Consider the following 22,691-nt stretch of genomic DNA (forward strand, 5'->3'; position numbering starts at 1 on the left):
TTCAATCAGAAAAATTTGTAATTTTGGTATAGAATTTTGGAATCTTTGTTTGTGTATAAAGTATTTGGCAACAAGAATAAAAAAAATGAACAATCATTTCAGTGGTTTTGTTATCATTGCAATAGTAACATATATATTTTATGTAAAAAATATAGGCAGTGTTCATAATGGTAAATAAGTACTTTGCAAGGTTTTCCCAAAATTCTGACACAAATTTACATTCAAAGAACAAGTGAGACAGATTCTCACCTTTTTCACAGAAAACGCAGATATCATCAATAGCCACAATTTTTGGAAATCATAGAATTACATGGATATATCTTATGTTACATTTTGAAGTGCACTTCCTTAACTTTGTTTGGTATACAGTATTTGTAAGGCCTTAACCATGCATTTTTCCAGACAATGTCAGGAATAAGCATGTTCCAGAAAAACTTTCCTCTCGGTGTAAGTTAGTTTTGTGAATGAAGAATTTGTCTTATATATTTATTACAACAATATCTCTCAAGTAAGCCCACGCCTTCCAATCTGAGTTCTGGATAAACGTTGTGATCAAGGCGAAWAGTGTTTTGCCACTAATGTCTGGTGGCGACTAGTTTGATCCAGTCTCCTGAACATGCGCAGTCGGTGTAAACAGGAAGAATCTGCGGAAACTAGTGCTAATCTAAAATACTAGTAGAGATATTCACAGGAACAAATATATACTTTATTAATCGTAAATGTATTTTTTTTGTTGCGCACAAGTATGTCAACAAATATGCAATATGACATAATATTATTCTAAATTAAGTATTTTTGCACAGCGGAAGGCAGCATTGCTAGCAACGTTAGCCAACGAGCAAGCTAACGTTACCTATTCATATTTTGACAGATTGGTAACTGAAGCTAGCTAACATCTAGCTGTCGTTTCGTTTTACTAGAAACTTGTTTGCGTGAATCTAATTTGGACGGACAAGTCGAACAATATTTGTTGTGTTCTGCGGCCTGTGAGCATATCCTCCAATTCCTCGCTATCACCGGAGTTTCAGATCAGATTCCCCTCTTGTTCATTTTTTTTCTTCCTCTCAACCCTGTCTGGTGCTAGCTACGAGAACAGACCGTCTGTAGAAATGGTTCAGAAAGACACACCGGTGGTGGATACGTCTCAAGCGGAGACTGAAGRGAGCCCATGTTCGGGGCCATCAAAGGCTGGTTCCGAAGCATCTGGCCTCGTGGAAGAACCGATAAACATAGAGGTGGAGCTGTCGGGCCGCAGGAAATTCATCAGTGGAGTCGTGGAGGGTGAGCAGAACATATAACGTTATTGATAAATTACGTTGTTTTGTTATAGTTACTGTCTTTGTTTTTGATGCATACAGGATTTGCAGACTAGTCAAATGAGTGGCATACTCATTTGCTAGCCAGCTAACCATTACTTTTACAGCTGAGCTTGATACGTTTTAGAGAATAATTGTGATTATTCAGGACGTGTCATTAACTCTGTATTGTACTATTAACAATTGTTCAAGTTCGATGACCCATCTGTAGGAATTATGGATGTCGTTATGTTTAATCCGATCAGCATAGTTAAATGGATTCTGAAAAAGCTTGATGTAACGTTAGCACCCTTGCCTGGTAACCCTCATTGAATTCTATGTGGGGCAGAAATGAGCGTTTGAATCAGGAAAGTCTCCTCTCACAAGCATGTCAATGGCACACTCCCATAAAACTTGAGACGTCTGTGGCATTGTGTTGTGACAAAACAGCACACTTTAGAGTGGCCTTTTGTTGTCCCCACCTGTGTAGTAATCATGTTGTTTAATCAGCTTCTTCATACGCCACACCTGTCTGGTTGATGGATTATCTTGGCAAAGGATAAATGCTCACTTACAGGGATGTAAACAAATTTGATCATGTAATTTGAGACACCTTTTTTGTGCTTATAGAACATTTCTGGGATTTTTTATTTCAGCACATAAAACATGGGACCAACACTTTACATGTTGCATTTATATATTTGTTGAGTATATAATTGTAAACTTTTCAAAGCGCCAGTAGTTAGTTCAGATTTCTATCACCTGAATCATGTGCACTAGATACAAATACTTGCTGAGCTCGTGCATGTGTTTACATGGTTCTGCGCATGCTTCAGGTGAACGCATTACCAGCGCTTTGAAAAGTTGATGTTATAATACTTTCCTGTGGATATATTGTCTCACATTCCTACCGCCAAAAAGACCAACGGCACTGTCTTCATGGCAAACGCGTGGCAGCTGAACCTACAAAGCCAGGGTAATAGATGGGGGTGGATGTCTGCAGACCTGAAATGTTTGCTATGTGTGTTAAAACTGACTGTTTGACTTTTTTTTTCAACAGGCTTCTACGGCCGGCCATGGACAATGGAACAAAGGAAAGAGCTGTTCAGGAGGTAATATAATGGTTGTGTACAGCAGGTTGGCGTATGGTGTTGACTAGTGCTCTATCATAATGGAATCAGTGAATGTACAGTAATTTTCAATGTCATTGGAAATGTTTTCAATGAACGTTGTCAATATGTTCTGTGATAAACAAAGCAAACCGTGTCACACAAAGCCTGTGTTAATCACAATATGTGTTGGGTTCCCCAGACAGCAGAAATGGGGCTTGAACACATACCTCTACGCTCCTAAAGATGACTACAAGCACAGGATGTTCTGGAGAGAGATGTACTCAGTAGAAGAAGCAGGTGAGCTTGTCTCATCATGGCCATGGGTTGAAATGATTCCTGTCACATATACCTACATAAAAAAGTGCACAGGTGTTGCTGTTTGTGCTTGTTGCGATAGATTTATTTTCTGATGAATGAGCTTACTCTGAAATGCATCAGCATTAAAGGGATCTTGCGTGGGGTTTTGGGATGTAATAAGCTAGCTACAACAACAATTCCAACAGAATACTACACGTTTTGTAGAGATTAATGGTCAAATACCAATCGAATTAATCTCATTTTTTATTTCAAGTACATCTTTATTTTTTCTGAACTGCCTGATCTTCATTGGCCTATATACAGTATACAAAAGTATGTGGATTCGGCTATTTAAGCCACACCTGTACAAAATCGAGTGCACGGCCATGCAATCTCCATTGACAAACATTAGCAGTAGAATGGCCTTACTGAAGAGCTCAGTGACTTTCAATGTGGCACCGTCATAGGATGCCACCTTTCTAACAAGTCAGTTTGTCAAATTTCTGCCCTGCTAAAGCTGCCCCGGTCAACTGTAAGTGCTGTTATTCTGAAGTGGAAACGTCTAAGGCTCGGCCGCAAAATGGTAGGCCACACAAGAAAGGGACCGCCAAGTGCAAAAGTGCTTAGGATGTAAAAATTGTCTGTCCTTGGTTGCAACACACACTACTGCGTTCCAAGCTGCCTCTGGAAGCAACATCAGCACAAGAACTGTTCGGGAGCTTCATGAAATGGGTTTTCATGGCCGAGCAGCCTAAYCCTAAGATCACCAAGCGCAATGCTAAGCGTAGGCAGTGAAAAGGAAGGAAGTGAGTATCTAGCTAACGTAATGTGAACAGTTGTTAATTGGCTACATTTCCAATCGTGTTTGTTTTTCAGTCTCGAACTTCTAAACTAACGTTAGATAGTTTAGCCACACATGTTGTGTCGTTAGCGAGATTACAAGTTCTCAGCATTACTAACTAGTTAGTTAATTTACTACTATTGTTGTTAGTTTTCTAGTAACTATGGTATTGAAGTTGTACGTTAGATGAAATGCCATAAATTGAATTTATCTATAGAGAACTAATGTTAGCTTGCGCACTGAGGGGCTATTTTTCCGCTGTCTTGGCTTATTTTGTAGCAGTAAACCAGTAACCGATGATGTTGTAACTAGTTACTAAACGGCAACCTGTACATTAATCTCAGTGGTGCATGCCAGTATCATAAAATGTGTTTGGTAGTACTTTCTAGTTTGCTATAGCCACGTTCCGAATTATGATTGACAACTTCCCTGAACAGGGAGCGCTTTCCTCAATGTAACTTTGGCAAGTTGGCGGGGAACGGCAGCCGCGCAACCTCGTTTTATACGGCGAGTCAGGTGTACACTGGGCGGAATGTTTGATTTCAAAGTGCGTCACGAGCGCAAAGTATAACCAAATTCCAGTTCCACATCTGCCAAAATAATCACATTTATTAAAAAAATTCATTAACAAATCAATACAAAAATTGTATGCACTCTACTGTAAGTCGCTCTGGATAAGAGCGTCTGCTAAATGACTAAAATGTAATGTAAATGTAGGCTGGAGGGGTGTAAAGCTCGCCGACATTGGACTATGGAGCAGTGGAAACACGTTCTCTGGATTGATGAATCACGCTTCACCATTTGGCAGTCCGATGGGCTAATCTGGGTTTGGCGGATGCCAAGAGAGGGCCGCCCACCAAAACTCACTGACCAGGCAAGGAGGGCGTTAATCAGACCGGCAACAAAGAGACCAAAGAAAACCCTGAAGGAGCTGCAAAGCTCCACAGTGGAGATTGCAGTATCTGTCCATAGGACCACTTTAAACCGTACACTCCACTGAAATGGGCTTCACGGAAGAGTGGCCAGAAAAAAGCCATTGCTTAAAGAAAAGAATAAGCGAACATGTTTGGTGTTCGCCAAAAGGCATGTGGGAGACTCCCCAAACATATGGAAGAAGGTACTCTGGTCAGATGAGACTAAAATTGAGCTTTTTGGCCATCAAGGAATACGCTATGTCTGGCGCAAACCCAACACCTCTCATCACCCTGAGAACACCATCCCCACAGTGAAGCATGGTGGTGGCAGCATCATGCTGTGCGGATGTTTTTCATCGGCAGGGACTGGGAAACTGGTCAGAGTTGAAGGAATGATGGGTGGAGCTAAATACAGGGAAATTCTTGAGGGAAACCTGTTTCAGTCTTCCAGAGATTTGAGACTGGGATGGAGGTTCACCTTCCAGCAGGACAATGATCCTAAGTGTTGTTTAACACTTTTTTGGTTACTACAGGATTCCATATGTGTTATTTCATAGTAGAATGTAGAAAATAGTCAAAAATTAAGAAAAACCCTTGAATGAGTTGGCGTGTCAACTTTTGACTTGTATGTGTTTGTGTGTGTGTATATTTATCATTATATATATATATTTTTTTTTTTGTTGCTGATACAGAATTAAGAAAAACACAGGATATGATAAGTTGGTTTTATTCATAGTGGCAAAATATATTTTTCTAAAACAACTGGCGGACTAGGTATGATGTTGGTCTTCACTGTCTTATGTGGACAATGGCTTCACTCATGCTGATATTCACTCATGTGTTCTTCTCTTGACGTCACTTTTCCGAACGCTTTCCATCACGACTTCGGTCAAATTCAGATTAAATATTTCTCCCAAAATACAAATGTAATGTTATGTCATTTTGGGACTTTTAGTTGGATGAAACAAATCAGAATGTTTTTAACAGTAACCTAATTCTGCAATCTTCCCTTTAATTTTTAAAAAGGGAATTAAGTTGCRTCCTTGAACATTCTCAGAGCATTTCAGTTTTACATTTCTAGGTCTGAGCATCCCTTCAGCAATTCATAACATATTTTAAATATATATATAAACAAACTGTCTCACATATTTCACATCAATACAAAGTGTGTGTGAGTGAGTGGCACATTGAATAGTAAAAATACATTGTTGTGAAATAGTATCTATAACAACTAATGCATCTCTCTCTCATAGAACAGCTGATTACCCTGATCAGTGCTGCAAAGGAGTATGGGATTGAGTTCATCTATGCCATCTCCCCGGGCCTCGACATCACCTTCTCCAACCAGAAAGAAGTGTCCACACTCAAAAGGAAACTCGACCAGGTAACACAAACCTGTTTTTAAAAATGCATCCCTCCTTCCCTTTCAGACAATGCACTAAAACCACTGCTAATGTGCTGATTGAGATGTTAGGATTGGGTTGGAGGAGAACTGTCTTGCTAATGACGATCATCTTTCATCACGGTCAAGCACATAGGCCTATAGTCTTACATCCTTGACTGAGCACGTAGCCCCTCTAGTAATTGAATATGGTAGACTATGTTATAAACCTTCCAAGTTCCAGAAAGGGATGACAATTCCAGCCATATTGGTCAGAGAGAAATTCTAACCAGTTTAAATTGGAATGAAGGGCTGTAGAGGCATAATCATGATTTTACATATGCAGGAAAATAGAAGTAAGGCGTGATATTTCAGAAATTGTGTCATATAATTATGGTCAACCTAAAATATTGTCGTACTTTTATTTGTCACGTGCCGAATACAACAGGTGTAGACCTTACCGTGAAATGCCTACTAACAAGTTCCTAACCAACAATGCAGTTCAAGAACCAGCGAGCTGAGATAAGGGGGGACTTTYCCTATCAGGGTCTTGTAGATGACCTGGAGCCAGTGGGTTTGGCGACGACTATGAAGCGAGGGCCAGCCAACGAGAGCGTACAGGTCGCAGTGGTGGGTAGTATATGGGGCTTTGGGGACAAACGGATGGCACTGTGATAGACTGCATCCAGTTTATTGAGTAGGGTATTGGAGGCTATTTTGTAAATGACCAATCGGTCCACACGCGAAGTCGAAGGATACGTGTTAGGAATGGTCGAGTTTTACAAGGGTATGTTTGGCAGCATTGAGTGACGGATGCTTGTTGCGAATAGGAACGCAATTCTAGATTTAACTTTGGATTGGAGATGTTTGATGTGAGTCTGGAAGGAAGTTTACAGTCTACCAGACACCTAGGTATTTGTAGTTGTCCACATATTCTAAGTCAGAACCGTCCAGAGTAGTGATGTTGGACGGGCGGACAGTTGCAGGCGATCGGTTGAAGAGCATGCATTTAGTTTTACTTGTATTTAAGAGCAATGGAGGCCACGGAAGGAGAGTTGTGTGGCATTAAAGCTCGTCTGGAGGTTAGTTAGCACAGTGTCCAAAGAAGGGCCAGAAGTATACAGAATGGTGTGTCTGCGTAGAGGTGGATCAGAGACTCACGCAGAGCAAGATCATTGATGTATACAGAGAAGAGAGTCGGTCCAAGAATTGAACCATGTGGACCCATAGAGACTGCCAGAGCCCGGACAACAGGCCCTGATTTGACACTGAACTCTATCAGAGAAGTAGTTGTGAACCAGGCGAGGAATCATTTGAGAAACCAGACTATCGAGTCTGCCGAGAGGATGTGTGATTGACAGAGTCAAAAGCCTTGGCAGGCAATGAATACGGTGCACAGTATGTTTTGAGCGTGGCTGAGGTCACCATGACCAGCTCTGAACCATTGCATAGCGGAGAAGGTATGGTGGGATTCGAAATGGTCGATAATCTGTTTGTGCTTGTCTTTCGAAGACCTTAGAAAGGCAGGGTAGGATAGATAGAGGTCTATAGCAGTTTGGGTCAAGAGTTTCCCCTTTTGAAGAGGGGATGACACCAGCTGCTTCAATCTTTGGGGATCTCAGACGATACAAAAGAGAGGTTGAACAGGCTAGTATAGGGGTTGCAAACATTTCGGCAGATAATTTTTAGAAAGAAAGGGTCCAGATTGTCTAGCCCAGCTGATTTGTAGGGGTCCAGATTTTGCAGCTCTTTTCAGACATCAGCTGAAGTGCTTGACCGGGTGAGGGTAGCCAGGTGGAAATGTTGGCCAGCCGTGAGAAAAATGTTTATTGAAATTCTATTATAGTGGATTTATCGTGTGACAGTGTTTCCTATCCTCAGTGCAGTGGGCAGCTGGGAGTATTTTGCAGCTTTTCAGAACATCAGCTGACTGGATTTGGGAGAAGGAGAAATGGAGAAGGCTTGCACGAGTTGCTGTGGGGGTGCAGTGCTGTTGACCGGGGTAGGGGGCCAGGTGGAAAGCTGGGCCACTGTAGAAAAATGCTTATTGAAATTCTCATTATAGTGGATTTATCGGTGGTGACAGTGTTTCCTATCCTCAGTGAGTGGCCAGCTGGGAGGAGGTGTTCTTATTCTCCATGGACTTTACAGTGCCCCAGAACTTTTTTGAGTTTGTGTTGCAGGAAGCAAATTTCTGCTTGAAAAAGCTAGCGTTGTCTTTTCTAACTGCCTGTGTATATTGGTTTCTAGCTTCCCTGAAAAGTTGCATATCACGGGGGCTGTTCGATGCTAATGCAGAACGCCATAGGATGTTTTTGTGTTGGTTAAGGGCAGTCAGGTCTGGAGAGAACCAAGGGATATATATGTTCCTGGTTCTAAATTTCTTGAATGGGGCATGCTTATTATTTAAGATGGTGAGGAAGGCATTTAAAAAATAAAAATAACCAGGCATCCTCTACTGATGGGATGAGATCAATATCCTTCCAGGATACCCTGGCCAGGTCGATTAGAAAGGCCTGCTCGCTGAAGTGTTTCAGGGAGCGTTTGACAGTGATGAGTGGAGGTCGTTTGACTGCTGACCCATTACAGATGCAGGCAATGATGTAGTGATCGCTGAGATCTTGGTTGAAAACAGCAGAGGTGTATTTAGAGGGCAAGTTGGTTAGGATGATATCTATGAGGGTGCCCGTGTTTACGGCTTTGGGGTGGTACCTGGTAGGTTCATTGATAATTTGTGTGAGATTGAGGGCATCAAGCTTAGATTGTAGGATGGCTGGGGTGTTAAGCATGTTCCAGTTTAGGTCGCCTAGCAGCACGAGCTCTGAAGATAGATGGGGAGCAATCAGTTCACATAGATGCTATGCATAGATAATAAATGCATATGCACAGATAATAAACAGAGAGTAGTAGCAGTGTAAAAGCAAAGGGGGGATCCAATGTAAATAGTCCGGGTGGCCGTTTGATTAATTGTTCAGCAGTCTTATAGCTATATATGTCCTGGATGGCAGGAAGCGTGGCTCCAGTGATGTTGCCATACCAGGCGGTGATGCAACCGGTCGGGATGCTCTTGATGGTGCAGCTGTATAACTTTTTGAGGATCTGGGGACCCATGCCAAATCTTTTCAGTCTCCTGAGGGGGAAAAGCTGTTGTCGTGCCCTCTTCACGACTGTCTTGGTGTGTTTGGACCATGATAGTTTGTTGGGGATGTGGACACCAAGGAACTTATCTCTCGACCCACTCCTACAGCCCCGTCAATGTTATTGGGAGTCTGTTCGACCCTCCTTTTCCTGTAGTCCACGATCATCTCCTTTGTCTTGCTCGCATAGAGGGAGAGGTTGTTGTCCTGGCACCACACTGTCAGGTCTCTGACCTCCTTCCTATAGGCTGTCTCATAGTTGTCGGTGATCAGGCCTACCACTGTTGTCGTCAGCAAACTTAATGATGGTGTTGGAGTCGTGCTTAGCCACGGAGTTGTGGGTGAGCAGGGAGTGCAGGAGGGGACTAAGCACGCACCCCTGAGGGGCCCCTGTTTTGAGGATTAGCGTGGCAGATGTGTTGTTGCCTACCCTTACCACCAGGGGGCGGCCCGTCAGGAAGTCCAGGATCCAGTTGCAGAGGGAGGTGTTTAGTCCCAGGGTCCTTAGCTTAGTGATGAGCTTTGTGGGTGCTATGGTGTTGAATGCTGAGCTGTGGTCAATGAACAGCATTCTCACATAGGTGTTTTTTTTTTGTRCAGGTGAGAAAGGGGAGTGTGGAGTGTGATTGAGATTGCATCATCTGTGGATCTGTTGGGGCGGTATGCGAATTGGAGTGGGTCTAGGGTTTCTGGGATGATGGTATTGATGTGAGCCATGACCAGCCCAAGCATTTCATGGCTACCGACGTGAGTGCTGCTGGGCGGTAATCATTCTGGCAGGTTACCTTCGCATTCTTGGGCACAGGGACTATGCTGGTCTGCTTGAAACATCTAGGTATACAGACTCGGTCAGGGAGCAGTTGAAAATATCAGTGAAGGCTCTTGCCAGTTGGTCTGCGCATGTTCTGAGTACACTCCCTGGTAATCCGTCTGGTCCGCGGCCTTGTGAAACCTAGCCAGTTCTATAATATCTGTGTGGTCGTTCAGCCATGACTCGGTGAAACATAAGATCTTACAGTTTTTAATGTCCCGTTTGTAGGATAGTCTCGACTATAGATCATTGAGGTTGTTTTCCAGTGATTGCACGTTGGCCAATAGAACCYAAGGTAATGGCGATTTACTCACTCGCCTACGAATCCTAACAAGGCACCCCGACCTTCTCCCTCTGTAACTCCGCATTTTCTTCCCGCTAATGATTGGGTTTTGGGCCTGGTCTCCGGAAAGCAGTATATCCTTCGCGTAGGACTTATGTACAAAATAAGTTAGCCTGTAAAACAGKAGCCTGCGGCGTAATATATAATTATCAATACAGGTTTTATAGCACATTTTCTGTATATATTGCCTCTAAAATATGTAAACCGATCATAAATGTCTACATTTGTGTTTTCTTGGAAAGCGTGTGAGTGCTTTTTATATGATACAATGTCAGTACTTGTTGCAAATTTACAACTTGTCAAAGTCCTAGCATCAACTGATTTTGTCCAGTTTTTGATTTGTTTGAGTGGAATGTTAGCATATTGGCAGTTAATTTGATTTTTTTTTCTCTAGAACTGACTGGCTAGCTAGTTAACAAACATACAGTGCAAATACATTCATTATTTTACACTATCTTATCACAGCACTGGCAAACCATGATTGACCCACTCCTTAACCAAAATGGCTGACCTTTATATCATCATACGGTTCATGTCCATTCTAATTCCTAATTCTATGACCCCTACATCCTTGACTGTCTGCACTTACTCATTTACTGGAGTCTTAACACATCGTCTCATAATTAATACTCTCGCTCAGGTGACTCACTTTGGCTGCAAGTCATTTGCCTTACTGTTTGACGACATTGACCACAACATGTGCCCCGCCGACAAGGAAGTGTTCAGCTCCTTCGCCCATGCCCAGGTGTCCATCACCAACGAGATCTTTCAGTACCTGGGAGAGCCTGAGACCTTTCTCTTCTGCCCCACAGGTAACATACATACATACATACATACATACATACATACATACATACATACATACATACATACATACATACATACATACATACATACATACACACATACATACACACATACATACATACATACATACATACATACATACATACATACATACATACATACACACACATACACACATACACACACATACACACATACATACATACATACATACACATGTTTTGCAATCGAAAACAAAAACAAGCATTTCTTAGTTTATATAGTATCTCCCGGTTTCCCTCCTTTTCGGGATGGCTTCTTCGGTTTTGTGCCGACTGAACACGACCCTGGATAACCTGTATCTGTGTATCGACTTGCCCTGTATTTATGTATGTAACTGAAATTTGGTCCGGATTCATAGTTGACGGAAGATATAGATTCTATGTATGTTTTTCTTTGTGTTTTACTAAACCAGAGTACTGTGGAACATTCTGCTACCCCAATGTTGCCCAGTCGCCCTACCTGCACACAGTAGGAGAGAAGCTGCTGCCTGGTATTGAAGTGCTGTGGACAGGTACAGTAGATCGGAAACAAATTCAAATTACACATGTTTTGGCACTCATTAGATTAACCTTAAACACTAACAGACCTTGTAACATACTTAATKACTTTTATGACTCCTAGATATATCTGAAATTATGTTTCCAGGTCCTAAGGTGGTATCGAAAGARATCACAGTGGAATCAATAGAGGAGGTCTCTAAGATCCTGAAGAGAGCTCCGGTYATCTGGGACAACATCCATGCCAACGACTACGACCAGAAGCGTCTGTTCCTGGGGCCGTACAAGGGGCGCTCCACGGAGCTCATCCCCCGCCTAAAAGGGGTTCTCACCAACCCCAACTGTGAGTTCGAGTCCAACTTCGTAGCCATCCACACCCTGGCCACCTGGTACAAGTCCAACATGAACGGAGTGCGCAAGGATGTCGCCATGAGTAAGTCTGATTTAGACTTTCGTTTTAATCCCACAATTGAATTCATTTGTCAGTTCTGGCACTTTCGGGTACAGTGAAATTAGTCTGACTGGGATGGACTTTATTTATTCACTTTATTAGGTGTATTTTTTCAGCGACATTATGTTCTGCAATTTGCCAGATTTAACCTAAAAGGCAAATGTCTTAAAGCAGGGTTGTACAGCTTTGGTCCTCAAGGACTGCTGTGTGTGTTGGTATTTATTGTTGTCCTGAACTGGTGTGTTATTGCCAATTAGTGACAATAATTGATCAATGAAGCTCCACAGAGAAACCAAGAGTAGTAGGCCAGCAGTAACCCTTGTAGTCACCCCTGTCTTAAAGGTGTAGGGTCTTTAGCACTGTTATGCATTGTTAATCCACGTGTCTATTTGGAGGCCATGTGAATGTTTGTTTTAGTGTTTATAGAGTAGAGTAGGGTCACTGACAGTGTCACGTGAGGTACACACAATGGCTACCCCCCAAAGTCTCATGTCTGTYGGTGTTTTAGAGTGACACAAAAATATATGTTCTCGAAAGAGCACAGCATTCTGTCCATTCAGATTACATGGCTTTCAGTTCCATCCAGTCACATGAGTGATTTCTCCAATAGAGGAAGGGAAGGAGGCACTTTTGCAGTATTCAAACAGACCTGTACATTACACCTTGTTATGGTATCTGTATTTATCCCCGTCCTTCCTTCCTCCCTCTCTCAGCGGATGGAGAAGACAGCACTGTGTCTATCCAGATCAAGCTGGAAAATGAGGGCAGTGATGAGGAGTTGGAGACAGACATGTTGTACAGRCCTCAGCTGGCCCTGAAACTGGCCCTCACAGAGTGGCTGGTGGAGTTTTTAGTGCCTCACCAGTACAACAGTAAGCACCGTGACCTACCTATCATCTCGCATATAACACCTGTGTATGTATTTCTGTTGCCTTACTTCATACTGTATCATTTGGAGCAATGGTAAATGTCTCTCAAATCCACCACTGGTGGACACTCGTCAATCATCCATTAAAGCTAGACATATATTTTTCTAGTATGTTGATATTTGTTATTAACGCCTTTATATATTTGTCGTGTATAGCATGTTGACATTGTCTCCGTTCTTGTCTCCTCTCCAGGTCGCCAGGTACCCCATAGCGGAGCTAAGAGTTCAGCTATTAACGTGCCATCACTAGGCGCCTCCTCCCTCTGCGCTGGTACTACAGTGTTCCAGCAGCCCATCATGGCCCCCACAGGTGCCCCCGACCCCAACAACCACCCCATGGCCAAGAGTCTGCAACAACAAGAGGTGGGGGAGGTAGTTACTGATTTAACTTAGATCATTTTAATATTAGATAGATATTAGATAGATAGAACATGAATTATGCAATGCACATCCAATGGCTTTGAGTTCATTTCCCTTGTTTGTCTGTGTTGTCACTGAAGTCTCACATTAGTCTACGTGTGACCAAAAACAAAACGGATTTTCATTACAACTGATCGACAACAAACACGCAATAGAATGAAAAGARCCTCACGGGATCACGAAGATGGTGAGGCGATAACTTGTTTCCTGAACGTTTCTGTTCAGGTGGATGTTGAGAAGAAGGAGTCTGATGAAGAGCCCATGGAGATGGTTGTGGAGAAACCGTATGAGACGGACCCAGAGCCAGACCCTGTAGCCGAGGCTGAAACTGAGACCAAGAACAGCCTGGTCCTTTTAGACAAGATGGTGGAGGAGCTGAAGCCCATGGACACAGACAGGGAGGTCCTAGTTCCCGAGTCCAAGTCTCCAGAGGAGGACATTGACATGGCCCCCATGCAGACAGACGAACAGCTCAAACAGGTAAGACGTTTGTGTGTGTGTCAGACCTGGGTTCGTATACATGTGTATTTAATTGATTATTTGTTATTTAAATTCTTATGTTCTGTGTATTTGAGTATTTTCAATTAATTATTTTCAAATAATGTGGCCCTAATCAACTACTTCTATTGGAATTTGAAAAGTATTTAAGTGTTTTCAAAACAATTCCTATAAATAGTCTATATTTATTTCCAAATACATTATGGGAGTAGTGTTGTCACGACACCAACATTTTATTATTGATACCACGGAGGGGGGGGGGGGGGGGCGGGGGGGCGTTTTCTAAACGTTCTGTGCATGTGCTATGCAAAACCTGTCAGTGAAATTCACACTTCTACTCAATTCAACACATTTTAATTCAACTTCACATTGTATATAGTATAATGCTGCGTATAATGGCGTATTTTCTCATATTTGCAAAGGACTACCTGTGATTTGGCTGGAGGAATGGGAGGAAGGGATATACAGTGCCTTCGGAAAGTATTCAGACCTTGACTTTTTCCACATTTTATTAGGTTACATACAGCCTTACTCTAAAATTGATTACATAGTTTTTTCCCCCTCATCAATCTACACACAATATACATGTTTGCTCATTTAAAAAAATATATCACATTTACATAAGTATTCAGACCCTTTACTCAGTATTTTGTTGAAGCACCTTTAGCAGCGATTACAGCCTCGAGTCTTCTTGGTTATGACACTACAAGCTTGGCACACCTGTATTTGGGGAGTTTCTCCCATTCTTTTCTGCAGATCCTCTCAAGCTCTGTCAGGTTGGATGAGMACTGTCGCTGCACAGCTATTTTCAGGTCTCTCCAGAGATGTTTGATCGGGTTCAAGTCTGGGCTCTGGCTGGGCCACTCAAGGACATTGAGACTTGTCCCGAAACCACTCCTACATTGTCTTGGTTGTGTGCTTAGGGTTGTTGTCCTGTTGGAAGGTGAACCTTCACCCCCAGTCTGAGATCATGAGTGCTCTGTAGCAGGTTTTCATTAAGGATCTCTCTGTACTTTGCTCCGTTCCTCTTTGCCTCGATCCTGACTAGTATCCCAGTTCCTGCTGCTGGAAAACATCCCCACATGATACTGCCACCACCATGGTGCCAGGTTTCCTCCAGACGTGACACTTGGCATTCAGGCCAAAGAGTTGAATCTTTGTTTCATCAGACCAGAGAATCTTGTTTCTCATTGTCTGAGAGTCCAAGCAGGCTGTCATGTGCCTTTGTACTGAGGAGTTGCTTCTGCATGGCCACTACCATAAAGGCCTGATTGGTGGAGTGCTGCAGATATTGCTTCTGGATGGTTCTCCAATCTATACAGAGGAACTCTAGAGCTCTGTCAGTTCTTGGTCACCTCCTGGTCACCTCCCTGACCAAGACCCTTATCCCCCGATTGTTCAGTTTGGCCGGGCGGCCAGCTCTAGGAAGAGTCTTGGTGGTTCCAAACTTCTTCCATTTAAGAATGATGGAGGCCACTGTGTTCTTGGGGACCTTCAATGCTGCAGAAATGTTTTGGTAACCTTCCCCAGATCTGTGGCTCAACACAATCATGTCTCGGAGCTCTACGGACAATTCCTTCGACCTCATGGCTTGGTTTTTGGTCTGCCATGCACTGTCAACTGTAGGATCTTATATAGACAGGTGTGTGCCTTTCCAAATCATGTCCAATCAATTGAATTTACCACAGGTGGACTCCAATCAAGTTGTAGAAACATCTCAATAATGATCAATTGAAACAGGATGCACCTGTCTTCAATTTCATGTCTCATTGCAAAGTGTCAATACTTATGCAAATAAGGTATTTCTGTATTTTTTTTAGTAATTAGCAAACATTTCTAAAAACCTGTTTTCATTTTTTTGTGTAGATTGCTGAGGATTTTTATTTAATACATTTTTTAAATAAGGCTGTAAACGAACAAAATGTGGAAATAGTCAATCAGTCTAAATACTTTCCGAGGGCACTGTACATACAAATGTCTTTGAAAGTAATTGAAATACCCCAAATTGTAATTGAAATCCCCCAAATTGTATTTGAACCCAGGTCTTGTGTGTGTGTGTCCGTCAATTACATCCAAAGCTACTCAGATTATCCAAAGTGGCTTACAATTAAATTATGTATGTTTAAACAATTACATTTGTTTGTCTTTCAGGATGTTTTTGTGCTTGGTCCCAATGAGAAGGTATTGTACACTGCAGAGTCTCTTTCTTTGGAGGACCTGACCCTGCTGGCTGAGCTCTTCTACCTGCCCTATGAGTACGGACCCAAGGCCCTGCACATGCTCAAGGAGTTCAATTGGCTACGGGCTAACTGCAGCACCGTCGGTGTCGACTGCAACGACAAGGAGCCAGAGAAGGTAGGTTGGGGGGGGGGTACCTAGTCAGTTCCACAACTGAATCCATTCAACCCGAAATGTGTCTTCCGCATTTAACTCATAAAAGTCTTAAGCCGGGTCTAAGCCGAGGGAGGGAGGGGTTCTACTAAGCTATATGGAATTGTTTTTAAGAGTGTCATACCAAGGATCGTTTTGCTGTTTGATTTTGAATTTTAAGACCCCTTGAAGTATCAAAATATATATTTTTAATAATGTAAATTATTTTTGGCCTTCTATTAGCCAGTACAAACGCATTGAATAACAGATTTGCTACATGGAAAAACAATTAGTAGGAAGTTTGAACTGTCTGTTCTATATCTGAGAGATATAAGAAAGATCAGGAAACATTTGTTATTTATTCAATTTTTTGGGCACTAAACAGTATCTTATTTATTTATCTATATATTTTTGGGGGGCGATGGTTCCCTCTGCGCGGTAGTCCCGGGGGAGCAGCGCAGAAGTAATGTCAGCCTGCGCAGGGAAGCACGAGGTTGAACTTCAATCAACTTTCTAGAGTTTTCCCTGTTATTTAACTCTATCAATGTTTCCCTTTACTGTTGAAATTGTGATCGAATCAATGCAATATTAGCCACTTTCAATGCAACGTACCTAAACGAGGTTTTGATGTAGGCAGAATGCATAGGAGTATGATTATTTTTGCATTGACAGGCATGAGTAAGACCTTTAAACAGGTCAACATTCACAAGGCCGCAGAGCCAGACGGATTACCAGGACATGTACTGCGAGCATGCGCAGACCAACTGGCAAGTGTCTTCACTGATATTTTCAGGCTCTCCCTGTCCGAGTCTGTAATACCAACATGTTTTAAGCAGACCACCATAGTCCCTGTGCCCAAGAACACTAAGGTAACTAGAGAATCTTGTTTCTAATGGTCTGAAAGTCTTTAGGTGTCTTTTGGCAAACTCCAAGCAGGCTGTCGTGCCTTTTACTGAGGAGTGGCTTCCGTCTGGCCACTCTACCATATAGGCCTGATTTGGTGGAGTGCTGCATAGATTGTTGTTGTCCTTCTGGAAGGTTCTCCCATCTCCACTCCACAGATAAACTCTGGAGTTCTGTCAGTGACCATCGGGTTCTTTGTCAGTTCCCTGACCAAGATCCTTATCCCCCGATTGCTCAGTTTGGCCGGGTGGCTCTAGGAATAGTCTTGGTGGTTTCAAACTTCTTCCATTTAAGAATGATGGAGGCCACTGTGTTCTTGTGGACCTTCGATGTTTTGGTACCTTGCCCCAGATCTGTGCCTCGACACAATCCTGTCTCGGAGCTCTACGGACAATTCCTTCGACCTCATGGCTTGGTTTTTGCTCTGACATGTACTGTCATCTGTGGGACCTTGTATAGACAGGTGTGTGCCTTTCCAAATCACGTCCAATCAATTGAATTTACCACAGGATGGTCAATGGAAACAGGATGCACCAGAGCTCAATGTCGAGTCTCCTAGCAAAGGATCTGAATACTTCTATAAATAAGGTATTTCTGTTTGAAACCCCTGTTTTCACGTTGACATAAAACATTTTTTATTTTTTAAATGTACTTTTATTTAACTAGGCAAGTCAGTTAAGAACAAATTCTTATTTACAATGACTGCCTACCACAGCCAAACCTGGACGACGCTGTGCCAATTGTTCGCCGCCCTATGGGACTCCCAATCACGGCCGGATGTGATACAGCCTGGCCATTACGGGGTATTGTGTGTAGATTGAGGAACATTTTTATTTAATACATTTCAGAATAKGGCTGTAARGTAACAAACTGTGGAAAAAGTCAAGGTGTCTGAATGCTTTCCGAATGCACTGTATGGCTAAGTGCTATTCACATTAAATTGGAATGTTTTTACAGCCTGAGCGGTCGTGAGTATGCGCTTGTTTTGATAACATAGCGAGAGCTACATGTAGCGACTTGTGCAAAGTGTTCATATTCTATGCTAGTTAGKGAGTTATTATCCTAGTTATAGTTAATTTGTAGTCCGCAATGGGGGAGTGATTGCTTCCTACAAGAGCACAGAACGTTAGCATTTCTAAACATCTTTGAAAAGCGAGTCAGGTCAAGCTTTTTTTTTGTCTTAAAGGGGCAGTGTTGTATGTTGAGACGGGCTTGAATAAGCTAAGTAGCCAATAGGCAGAGGGTAGCATCATTTGTCGGATTCTCTGTAATAATGGTATAGGAATAATGAAGCCTTAAAAAAAATTTAAAGTCATTTATTGCATTGAACAACAACATTTTCAGTCTCCTCCTTATCTGAAGGACGAGTGGATAAACCGGTTAATGTCAAGCCCTGCATGTTTTTTTCAAAATGATCATTGAATGTAGGCCRACACTGAACACCACACATCGGCAGCTACTGTCATCTTTTCTATCGTTCAGCTGTTTCCATGTTAAAATGTTATCGGATGCATTTTCTCCATTTGTTTTTGATGGTAGTCCCCTCCTGGTAGGCCTATTATGAACAAATAGCCACAGTAGCCTACTTGACCACTGTTAGTTTTAACTTAAAGCGAGTACAGCCTCAGTGTTCAGGGTAAACGCACACCGGAAGTTGCACAGAGTTTTGTGCTCAGCAGACCTGAAATTTGCWCTGTGCCGTAAAAAAGGAGGCAACATTGACCGGGGGACCTTCAGACGAGTCTTGTGAGGCCTGTGGGTGTCCTAGAGCAAAACAACCAACATGTTCGGTTCTGGCTCAGAATATGTGGACAACTACAAATACCTAGGTGTCTGGTTAGACTGTAAACTCCTTCCTCCAACACTCTACTCAACAAATTGGATGCAGTCTCTCACAGTGCCATCCGTTTTGTCACCAAGGCACCATATACTACCCACCACTGCGACCTGTACGCTCTCGTTGGCTGGCCCTCGCTTCATACTTGTCGCCAAACCCACTGGCTCCAGGTCATCTACAAGTCTCTGCTAGGTAAAGCCCCCCGCCTTATCTCAGCTCACTGGTCACCATAGCAGCACCCACCTGTAGCACGCGCTRCAGCAGGTATATCTCACTGGTCACCCCCAAAGCCAATTCTTCCTTTGGCCGCCTTCCAGTTCTCTGCTGCTAATGACTGGTACAAACTGCAAAAATCACTGAAGCTGGAGACTCATATCTCCCTCACTAGCTTTAAGCACCAGCTGTCAGAGCAGCTCACAGATCACTGCACCTGTACGTAGCCCATCTGTAAATAGCCCACCCAACTACCTCATCCCCATACTGTATTTATTTATTTATCTTGCTCCTTTGACCCCATTATCTCTACTTGCACATTCATCTTCTACACATCTACCATTCCAGTGTTTAATTGCTATATTGTAATTACTTCGCCACCATGGCTTATTTATTGCCTTAACTCCCTTATCTTACCTTATTTGCACTCACTGTATATAGACTTTTTCTTTTATTTTGTTCTACTCTACTATTGACTGTATGTTTGTTTATTCCATGTGTAACTCTGTGTTGTTGTATGTGTCAAACTGCTTTGCTTTATCTTGGCCAGGTCGCAGTTGCAAATGAGAACTTGTTCTCAACTAGCCTACCTGGTTAAATAAAGGTGATTTTTTTTTTTTATTATGTTCGTGAGATGTCACCTTTCTATAGAGGTGTCAACAGTTTGTAGGCCAAACCGTTCGGACGCTACAGACGATTTTGTGAGAATACCGATTTTCAGGATGTCTCATGGTCTGACAAACACGGCTCTCTAGCTCTGTCACCTTTTTCCCGCAGATGCAGTGGATGCCAAAAAAACATATCTCTAGCTTTTAACTGACATTTTTATGGGGATTATTATTATGCTAATTAGATTTCAGCGGGTGTGCAGAACGGCAGATTATTCCACCTTCCACCGGCTCTGGGATTCGAACCAGCGCCCTTCCAATTACTGGCCCAACGCTTTTAACCTCCAGGCCACCCAGGTATTGGTAGAGAGGAGGGAGATTCTATTTATGTTAATCTTGTTAGTCATTACATTTTTTCTGATATTCAGAGCTGAAAAATATTCAGGGTTGATGGTGGTAACGACTGCGGTACAAAATGGTGTGTGGTATCCTGAGAGGTCTACCCCGGGGGGGGGTGGTAATAGAAGAGAGGTACGTGCTGCAATGTTGGCTCCCTCTGCTGGGAGTACACTAGCCGGGCAACCCGACATGGATGGCTCCAAGTGGATGTAATTAGGGGAAAGTGCCAACCAGCTGTGGAGGCCACATAAAAGGAGCACTGTGGCACACCGCGGGAGAGACCGACACAGAACCAAAGCTGAGAAGAAGGACTGAGCCAAACCTACGTGATTTTCTTTGTTATYTTGATTTTATGGCCTGGTAAAGTTGTGTTTGCTGACTGAAACCTCCCGGTCTCTGTGTTAATCTCTGCACGCTCAACCCAACACCCCACGATMTACCACAGGTGGTTGTGTAGTATCTCTAAGCAGCCATTGAGATGTTTGTCTAAAACACCGAAACTTGATCCGTGCAGTGGCACACACGCTGGAAAGTCACTTCACAGAGATGACAGTTTTGTCATGTCGATACATTTAGTTCTGTCCAAGGCTGTGGATGGGTTCTGTCAGTGACCATGTGACCATTGGATATGTCTTTGAAAAGAGTCMCAGCTGGCCCATGTTCATTAGTAGGACTAATGACAGTCATGTGACCAAGGTCACAGTTAGAATTTTTCAAAACTAAAAATGTTTTTACATTTTTTTTTATCTCCACTCCGGACTGGAGACAACTGCATGTGTCATCTTTTTTAAAGCCCGGCGGCCCCGTCGTCAGTCAGCTGTTCGTTCCACATCACAAAATTCTAAAACTTCCTAGTTTTTCCTCCTCGTGTCTATATCGGCTGTTATACCTAAACCAGGCTTACTTTGCTGCTTTTGGGTAAAGTTTATCGACTTTGAAATGAAATTTGAAGGTTKTTTTATTTTCATGACGGTCTTCATCCATAATCGTCGATTACACAGTTAAACAGAAATCATCATAGCCCCTTCTGTTATGTGCCCTGATGAACAGCACCCTGTTTCGTGTCCCCCAGGTAGTGGAGTGGCAGTCCCGGGCAGAGAGGTTTGAGGAGATGTGTTGCTCGGTCATCCAGATGTTCACCAGGCTGTCGAACTCAGCCAACCGCACCATCCTCTACGACCTCTACCCCTACATCTGGGACATCAAGAGCATCANNTCCATGGTCAAGTCCTTTGTCCAGTGGCTAGGTACGCATGGACACACACACTCTCTCTCACACACACACACTGAATAGGTACGTACGGTATGGACACCTGGAACGGTACAGCTTGACTCCAACTTCTCAGAGCAGCAGAACAGTAAGTGTAGGACATGAAACACATATACAGTACCAGTCAAAAGTTTGGACACACCTACTCATTCCAGGCGTTTTCTTTAAAAAATATATATATATATTTTTCTACCTTGTATCATAATAGTGAAGACATCAAAACTATATAATAACACATGGAATCATGTAGTAACCAAAAAAGTGTTAAACAAATCAAAATATATTTTATTTGAGATTATTCTAAGTAGCCACCCTTTACCTTGATGACAGCTTTGCACACTCTTTGCATTCTGTCAACCAGCTTCACCTGGAATGCTTTAACAACAGTCTTGAAGGAGTTCCCACATATGCTGAGCTCCCACATATGTTGAGCACTTGTTGGCTGCTTTTCCTTCACTCTGCGGTCCAACTCATCCCAAACCATCTCAATTGGGTTGAGGACGGGTGATTTGTGGAGGCCAGGTCATCTGATGCAGCACTCTCCTTCTTGGTCAAATAGCCCTTACACAGCCGGAAGGTGTGTTGGGTCATTGTCCAGTTGCGATACGCCATCCCATCTAGTTTGCGCTTAGTCGGTCTATCATTTGTATTTCAACAGGACAATGACAATGGCCCAACACACCTCCAGGCTGTGTAAGGACTATTTTACCAATAAGGAGAGTGATGGAGTGCTGCATCAGATGACCTGGCCTCCACAATCACCCGACCTCAACCCAATTGAGATGGTTTGGGATGAGTTAGAAGGAAAAGCAGCCAACTACATTGAAGAATCTAAAATACACTTTTTTGGTTACTACATGATTCCATGTGTGTTATTTCATCGTTTTGATGTCTTCATTATTATTCTACAATGTAGAAACTAGTAAAAATAAAGAAAAATCCATGAATGAGTAGGTGTGTCCAGACTTCTGACTAGTACTGTAGGTATGGGAAAAATATGTCAAGTCTTTAAGCTTCATGGTGAAGTCTCATGGTTAGTTTAGATAAGCTCAATACATACACAAAGGTGAATATCATTTTGGTAAGCTTCTGTACGAGCATTAAAGATGTGTGTTTGGCCATATTGCAGTTTCTCCACGATACGATTGATAGTGCAACAGTATGGATGGCAGATGAAAGATCAGTCTTTGGTAGTTTAGTCATGCACATAATAATGAAACATCTGAACATGCACTGTATCTATAGTGCCCACTCCCCAGTCTGCTTAACAGATGATTAAGCATATTTGTGGACTTGGCAATGCAACATTTCACCTCT

At 42.7% G+C, this 22,691-nt stretch overlaps 1 protein-coding gene across 2 annotated transcripts in view; it reads left to right on the top strand.

The window, feature by feature from the left end:
- Positions 1-856: 856 nt before the first annotated feature.
- Positions 857-22,691, top strand: part of LOC111951659 (protein O-GlcNAcase) — a 31,663-nt gene continuing 9,828 nt past the window's right edge. The window contains exons 1-12 of one of the 2 annotated variants that reach the window (XM_023969873.2): positions 857-1,281; positions 2,356-2,407; positions 2,607-2,704; positions 5,713-5,843; positions 10,772-10,943; positions 11,393-11,491; positions 11,626-11,910; positions 12,642-12,800; positions 13,050-13,228; positions 13,502-13,756; positions 15,926-16,129; positions 21,177-21,351. In XM_023969873.2, the coding sequence (XP_023825641.1) occupies positions 1,110-1,281; positions 2,356-2,407; positions 2,607-2,704; positions 5,713-5,843; positions 10,772-10,943; positions 11,393-11,491; positions 11,626-11,910; positions 12,642-12,800; positions 13,050-13,228; positions 13,502-13,756; positions 15,926-16,129; positions 21,177-21,351 (1,981 nt within the window). In that variant the 5' untranslated portion in view covers positions 857-1,109. The remainder of the gene's footprint in view (positions 1,282-2,355; positions 2,408-2,606; positions 2,705-5,712; positions 5,844-10,771; positions 10,944-11,392; positions 11,492-11,625; positions 11,911-12,641; positions 12,801-13,049; positions 13,229-13,501; positions 13,757-15,925; positions 16,130-21,176; positions 21,352-22,691) is intronic. The other variant, XM_023969874.2, reaches the window with a different exon arrangement.

This window comes from Salvelinus sp. IW2-2015, linkage group LG25 (genome assembly GCF_002910315.2).
Source record: "Salvelinus sp. IW2-2015 linkage group LG25, ASM291031v2, whole genome shotgun sequence".
NCBI lineage: Eukaryota > Metazoa > Chordata > Actinopteri > Salmoniformes > Salmonidae > Salvelinus > Salvelinus sp. IW2-2015.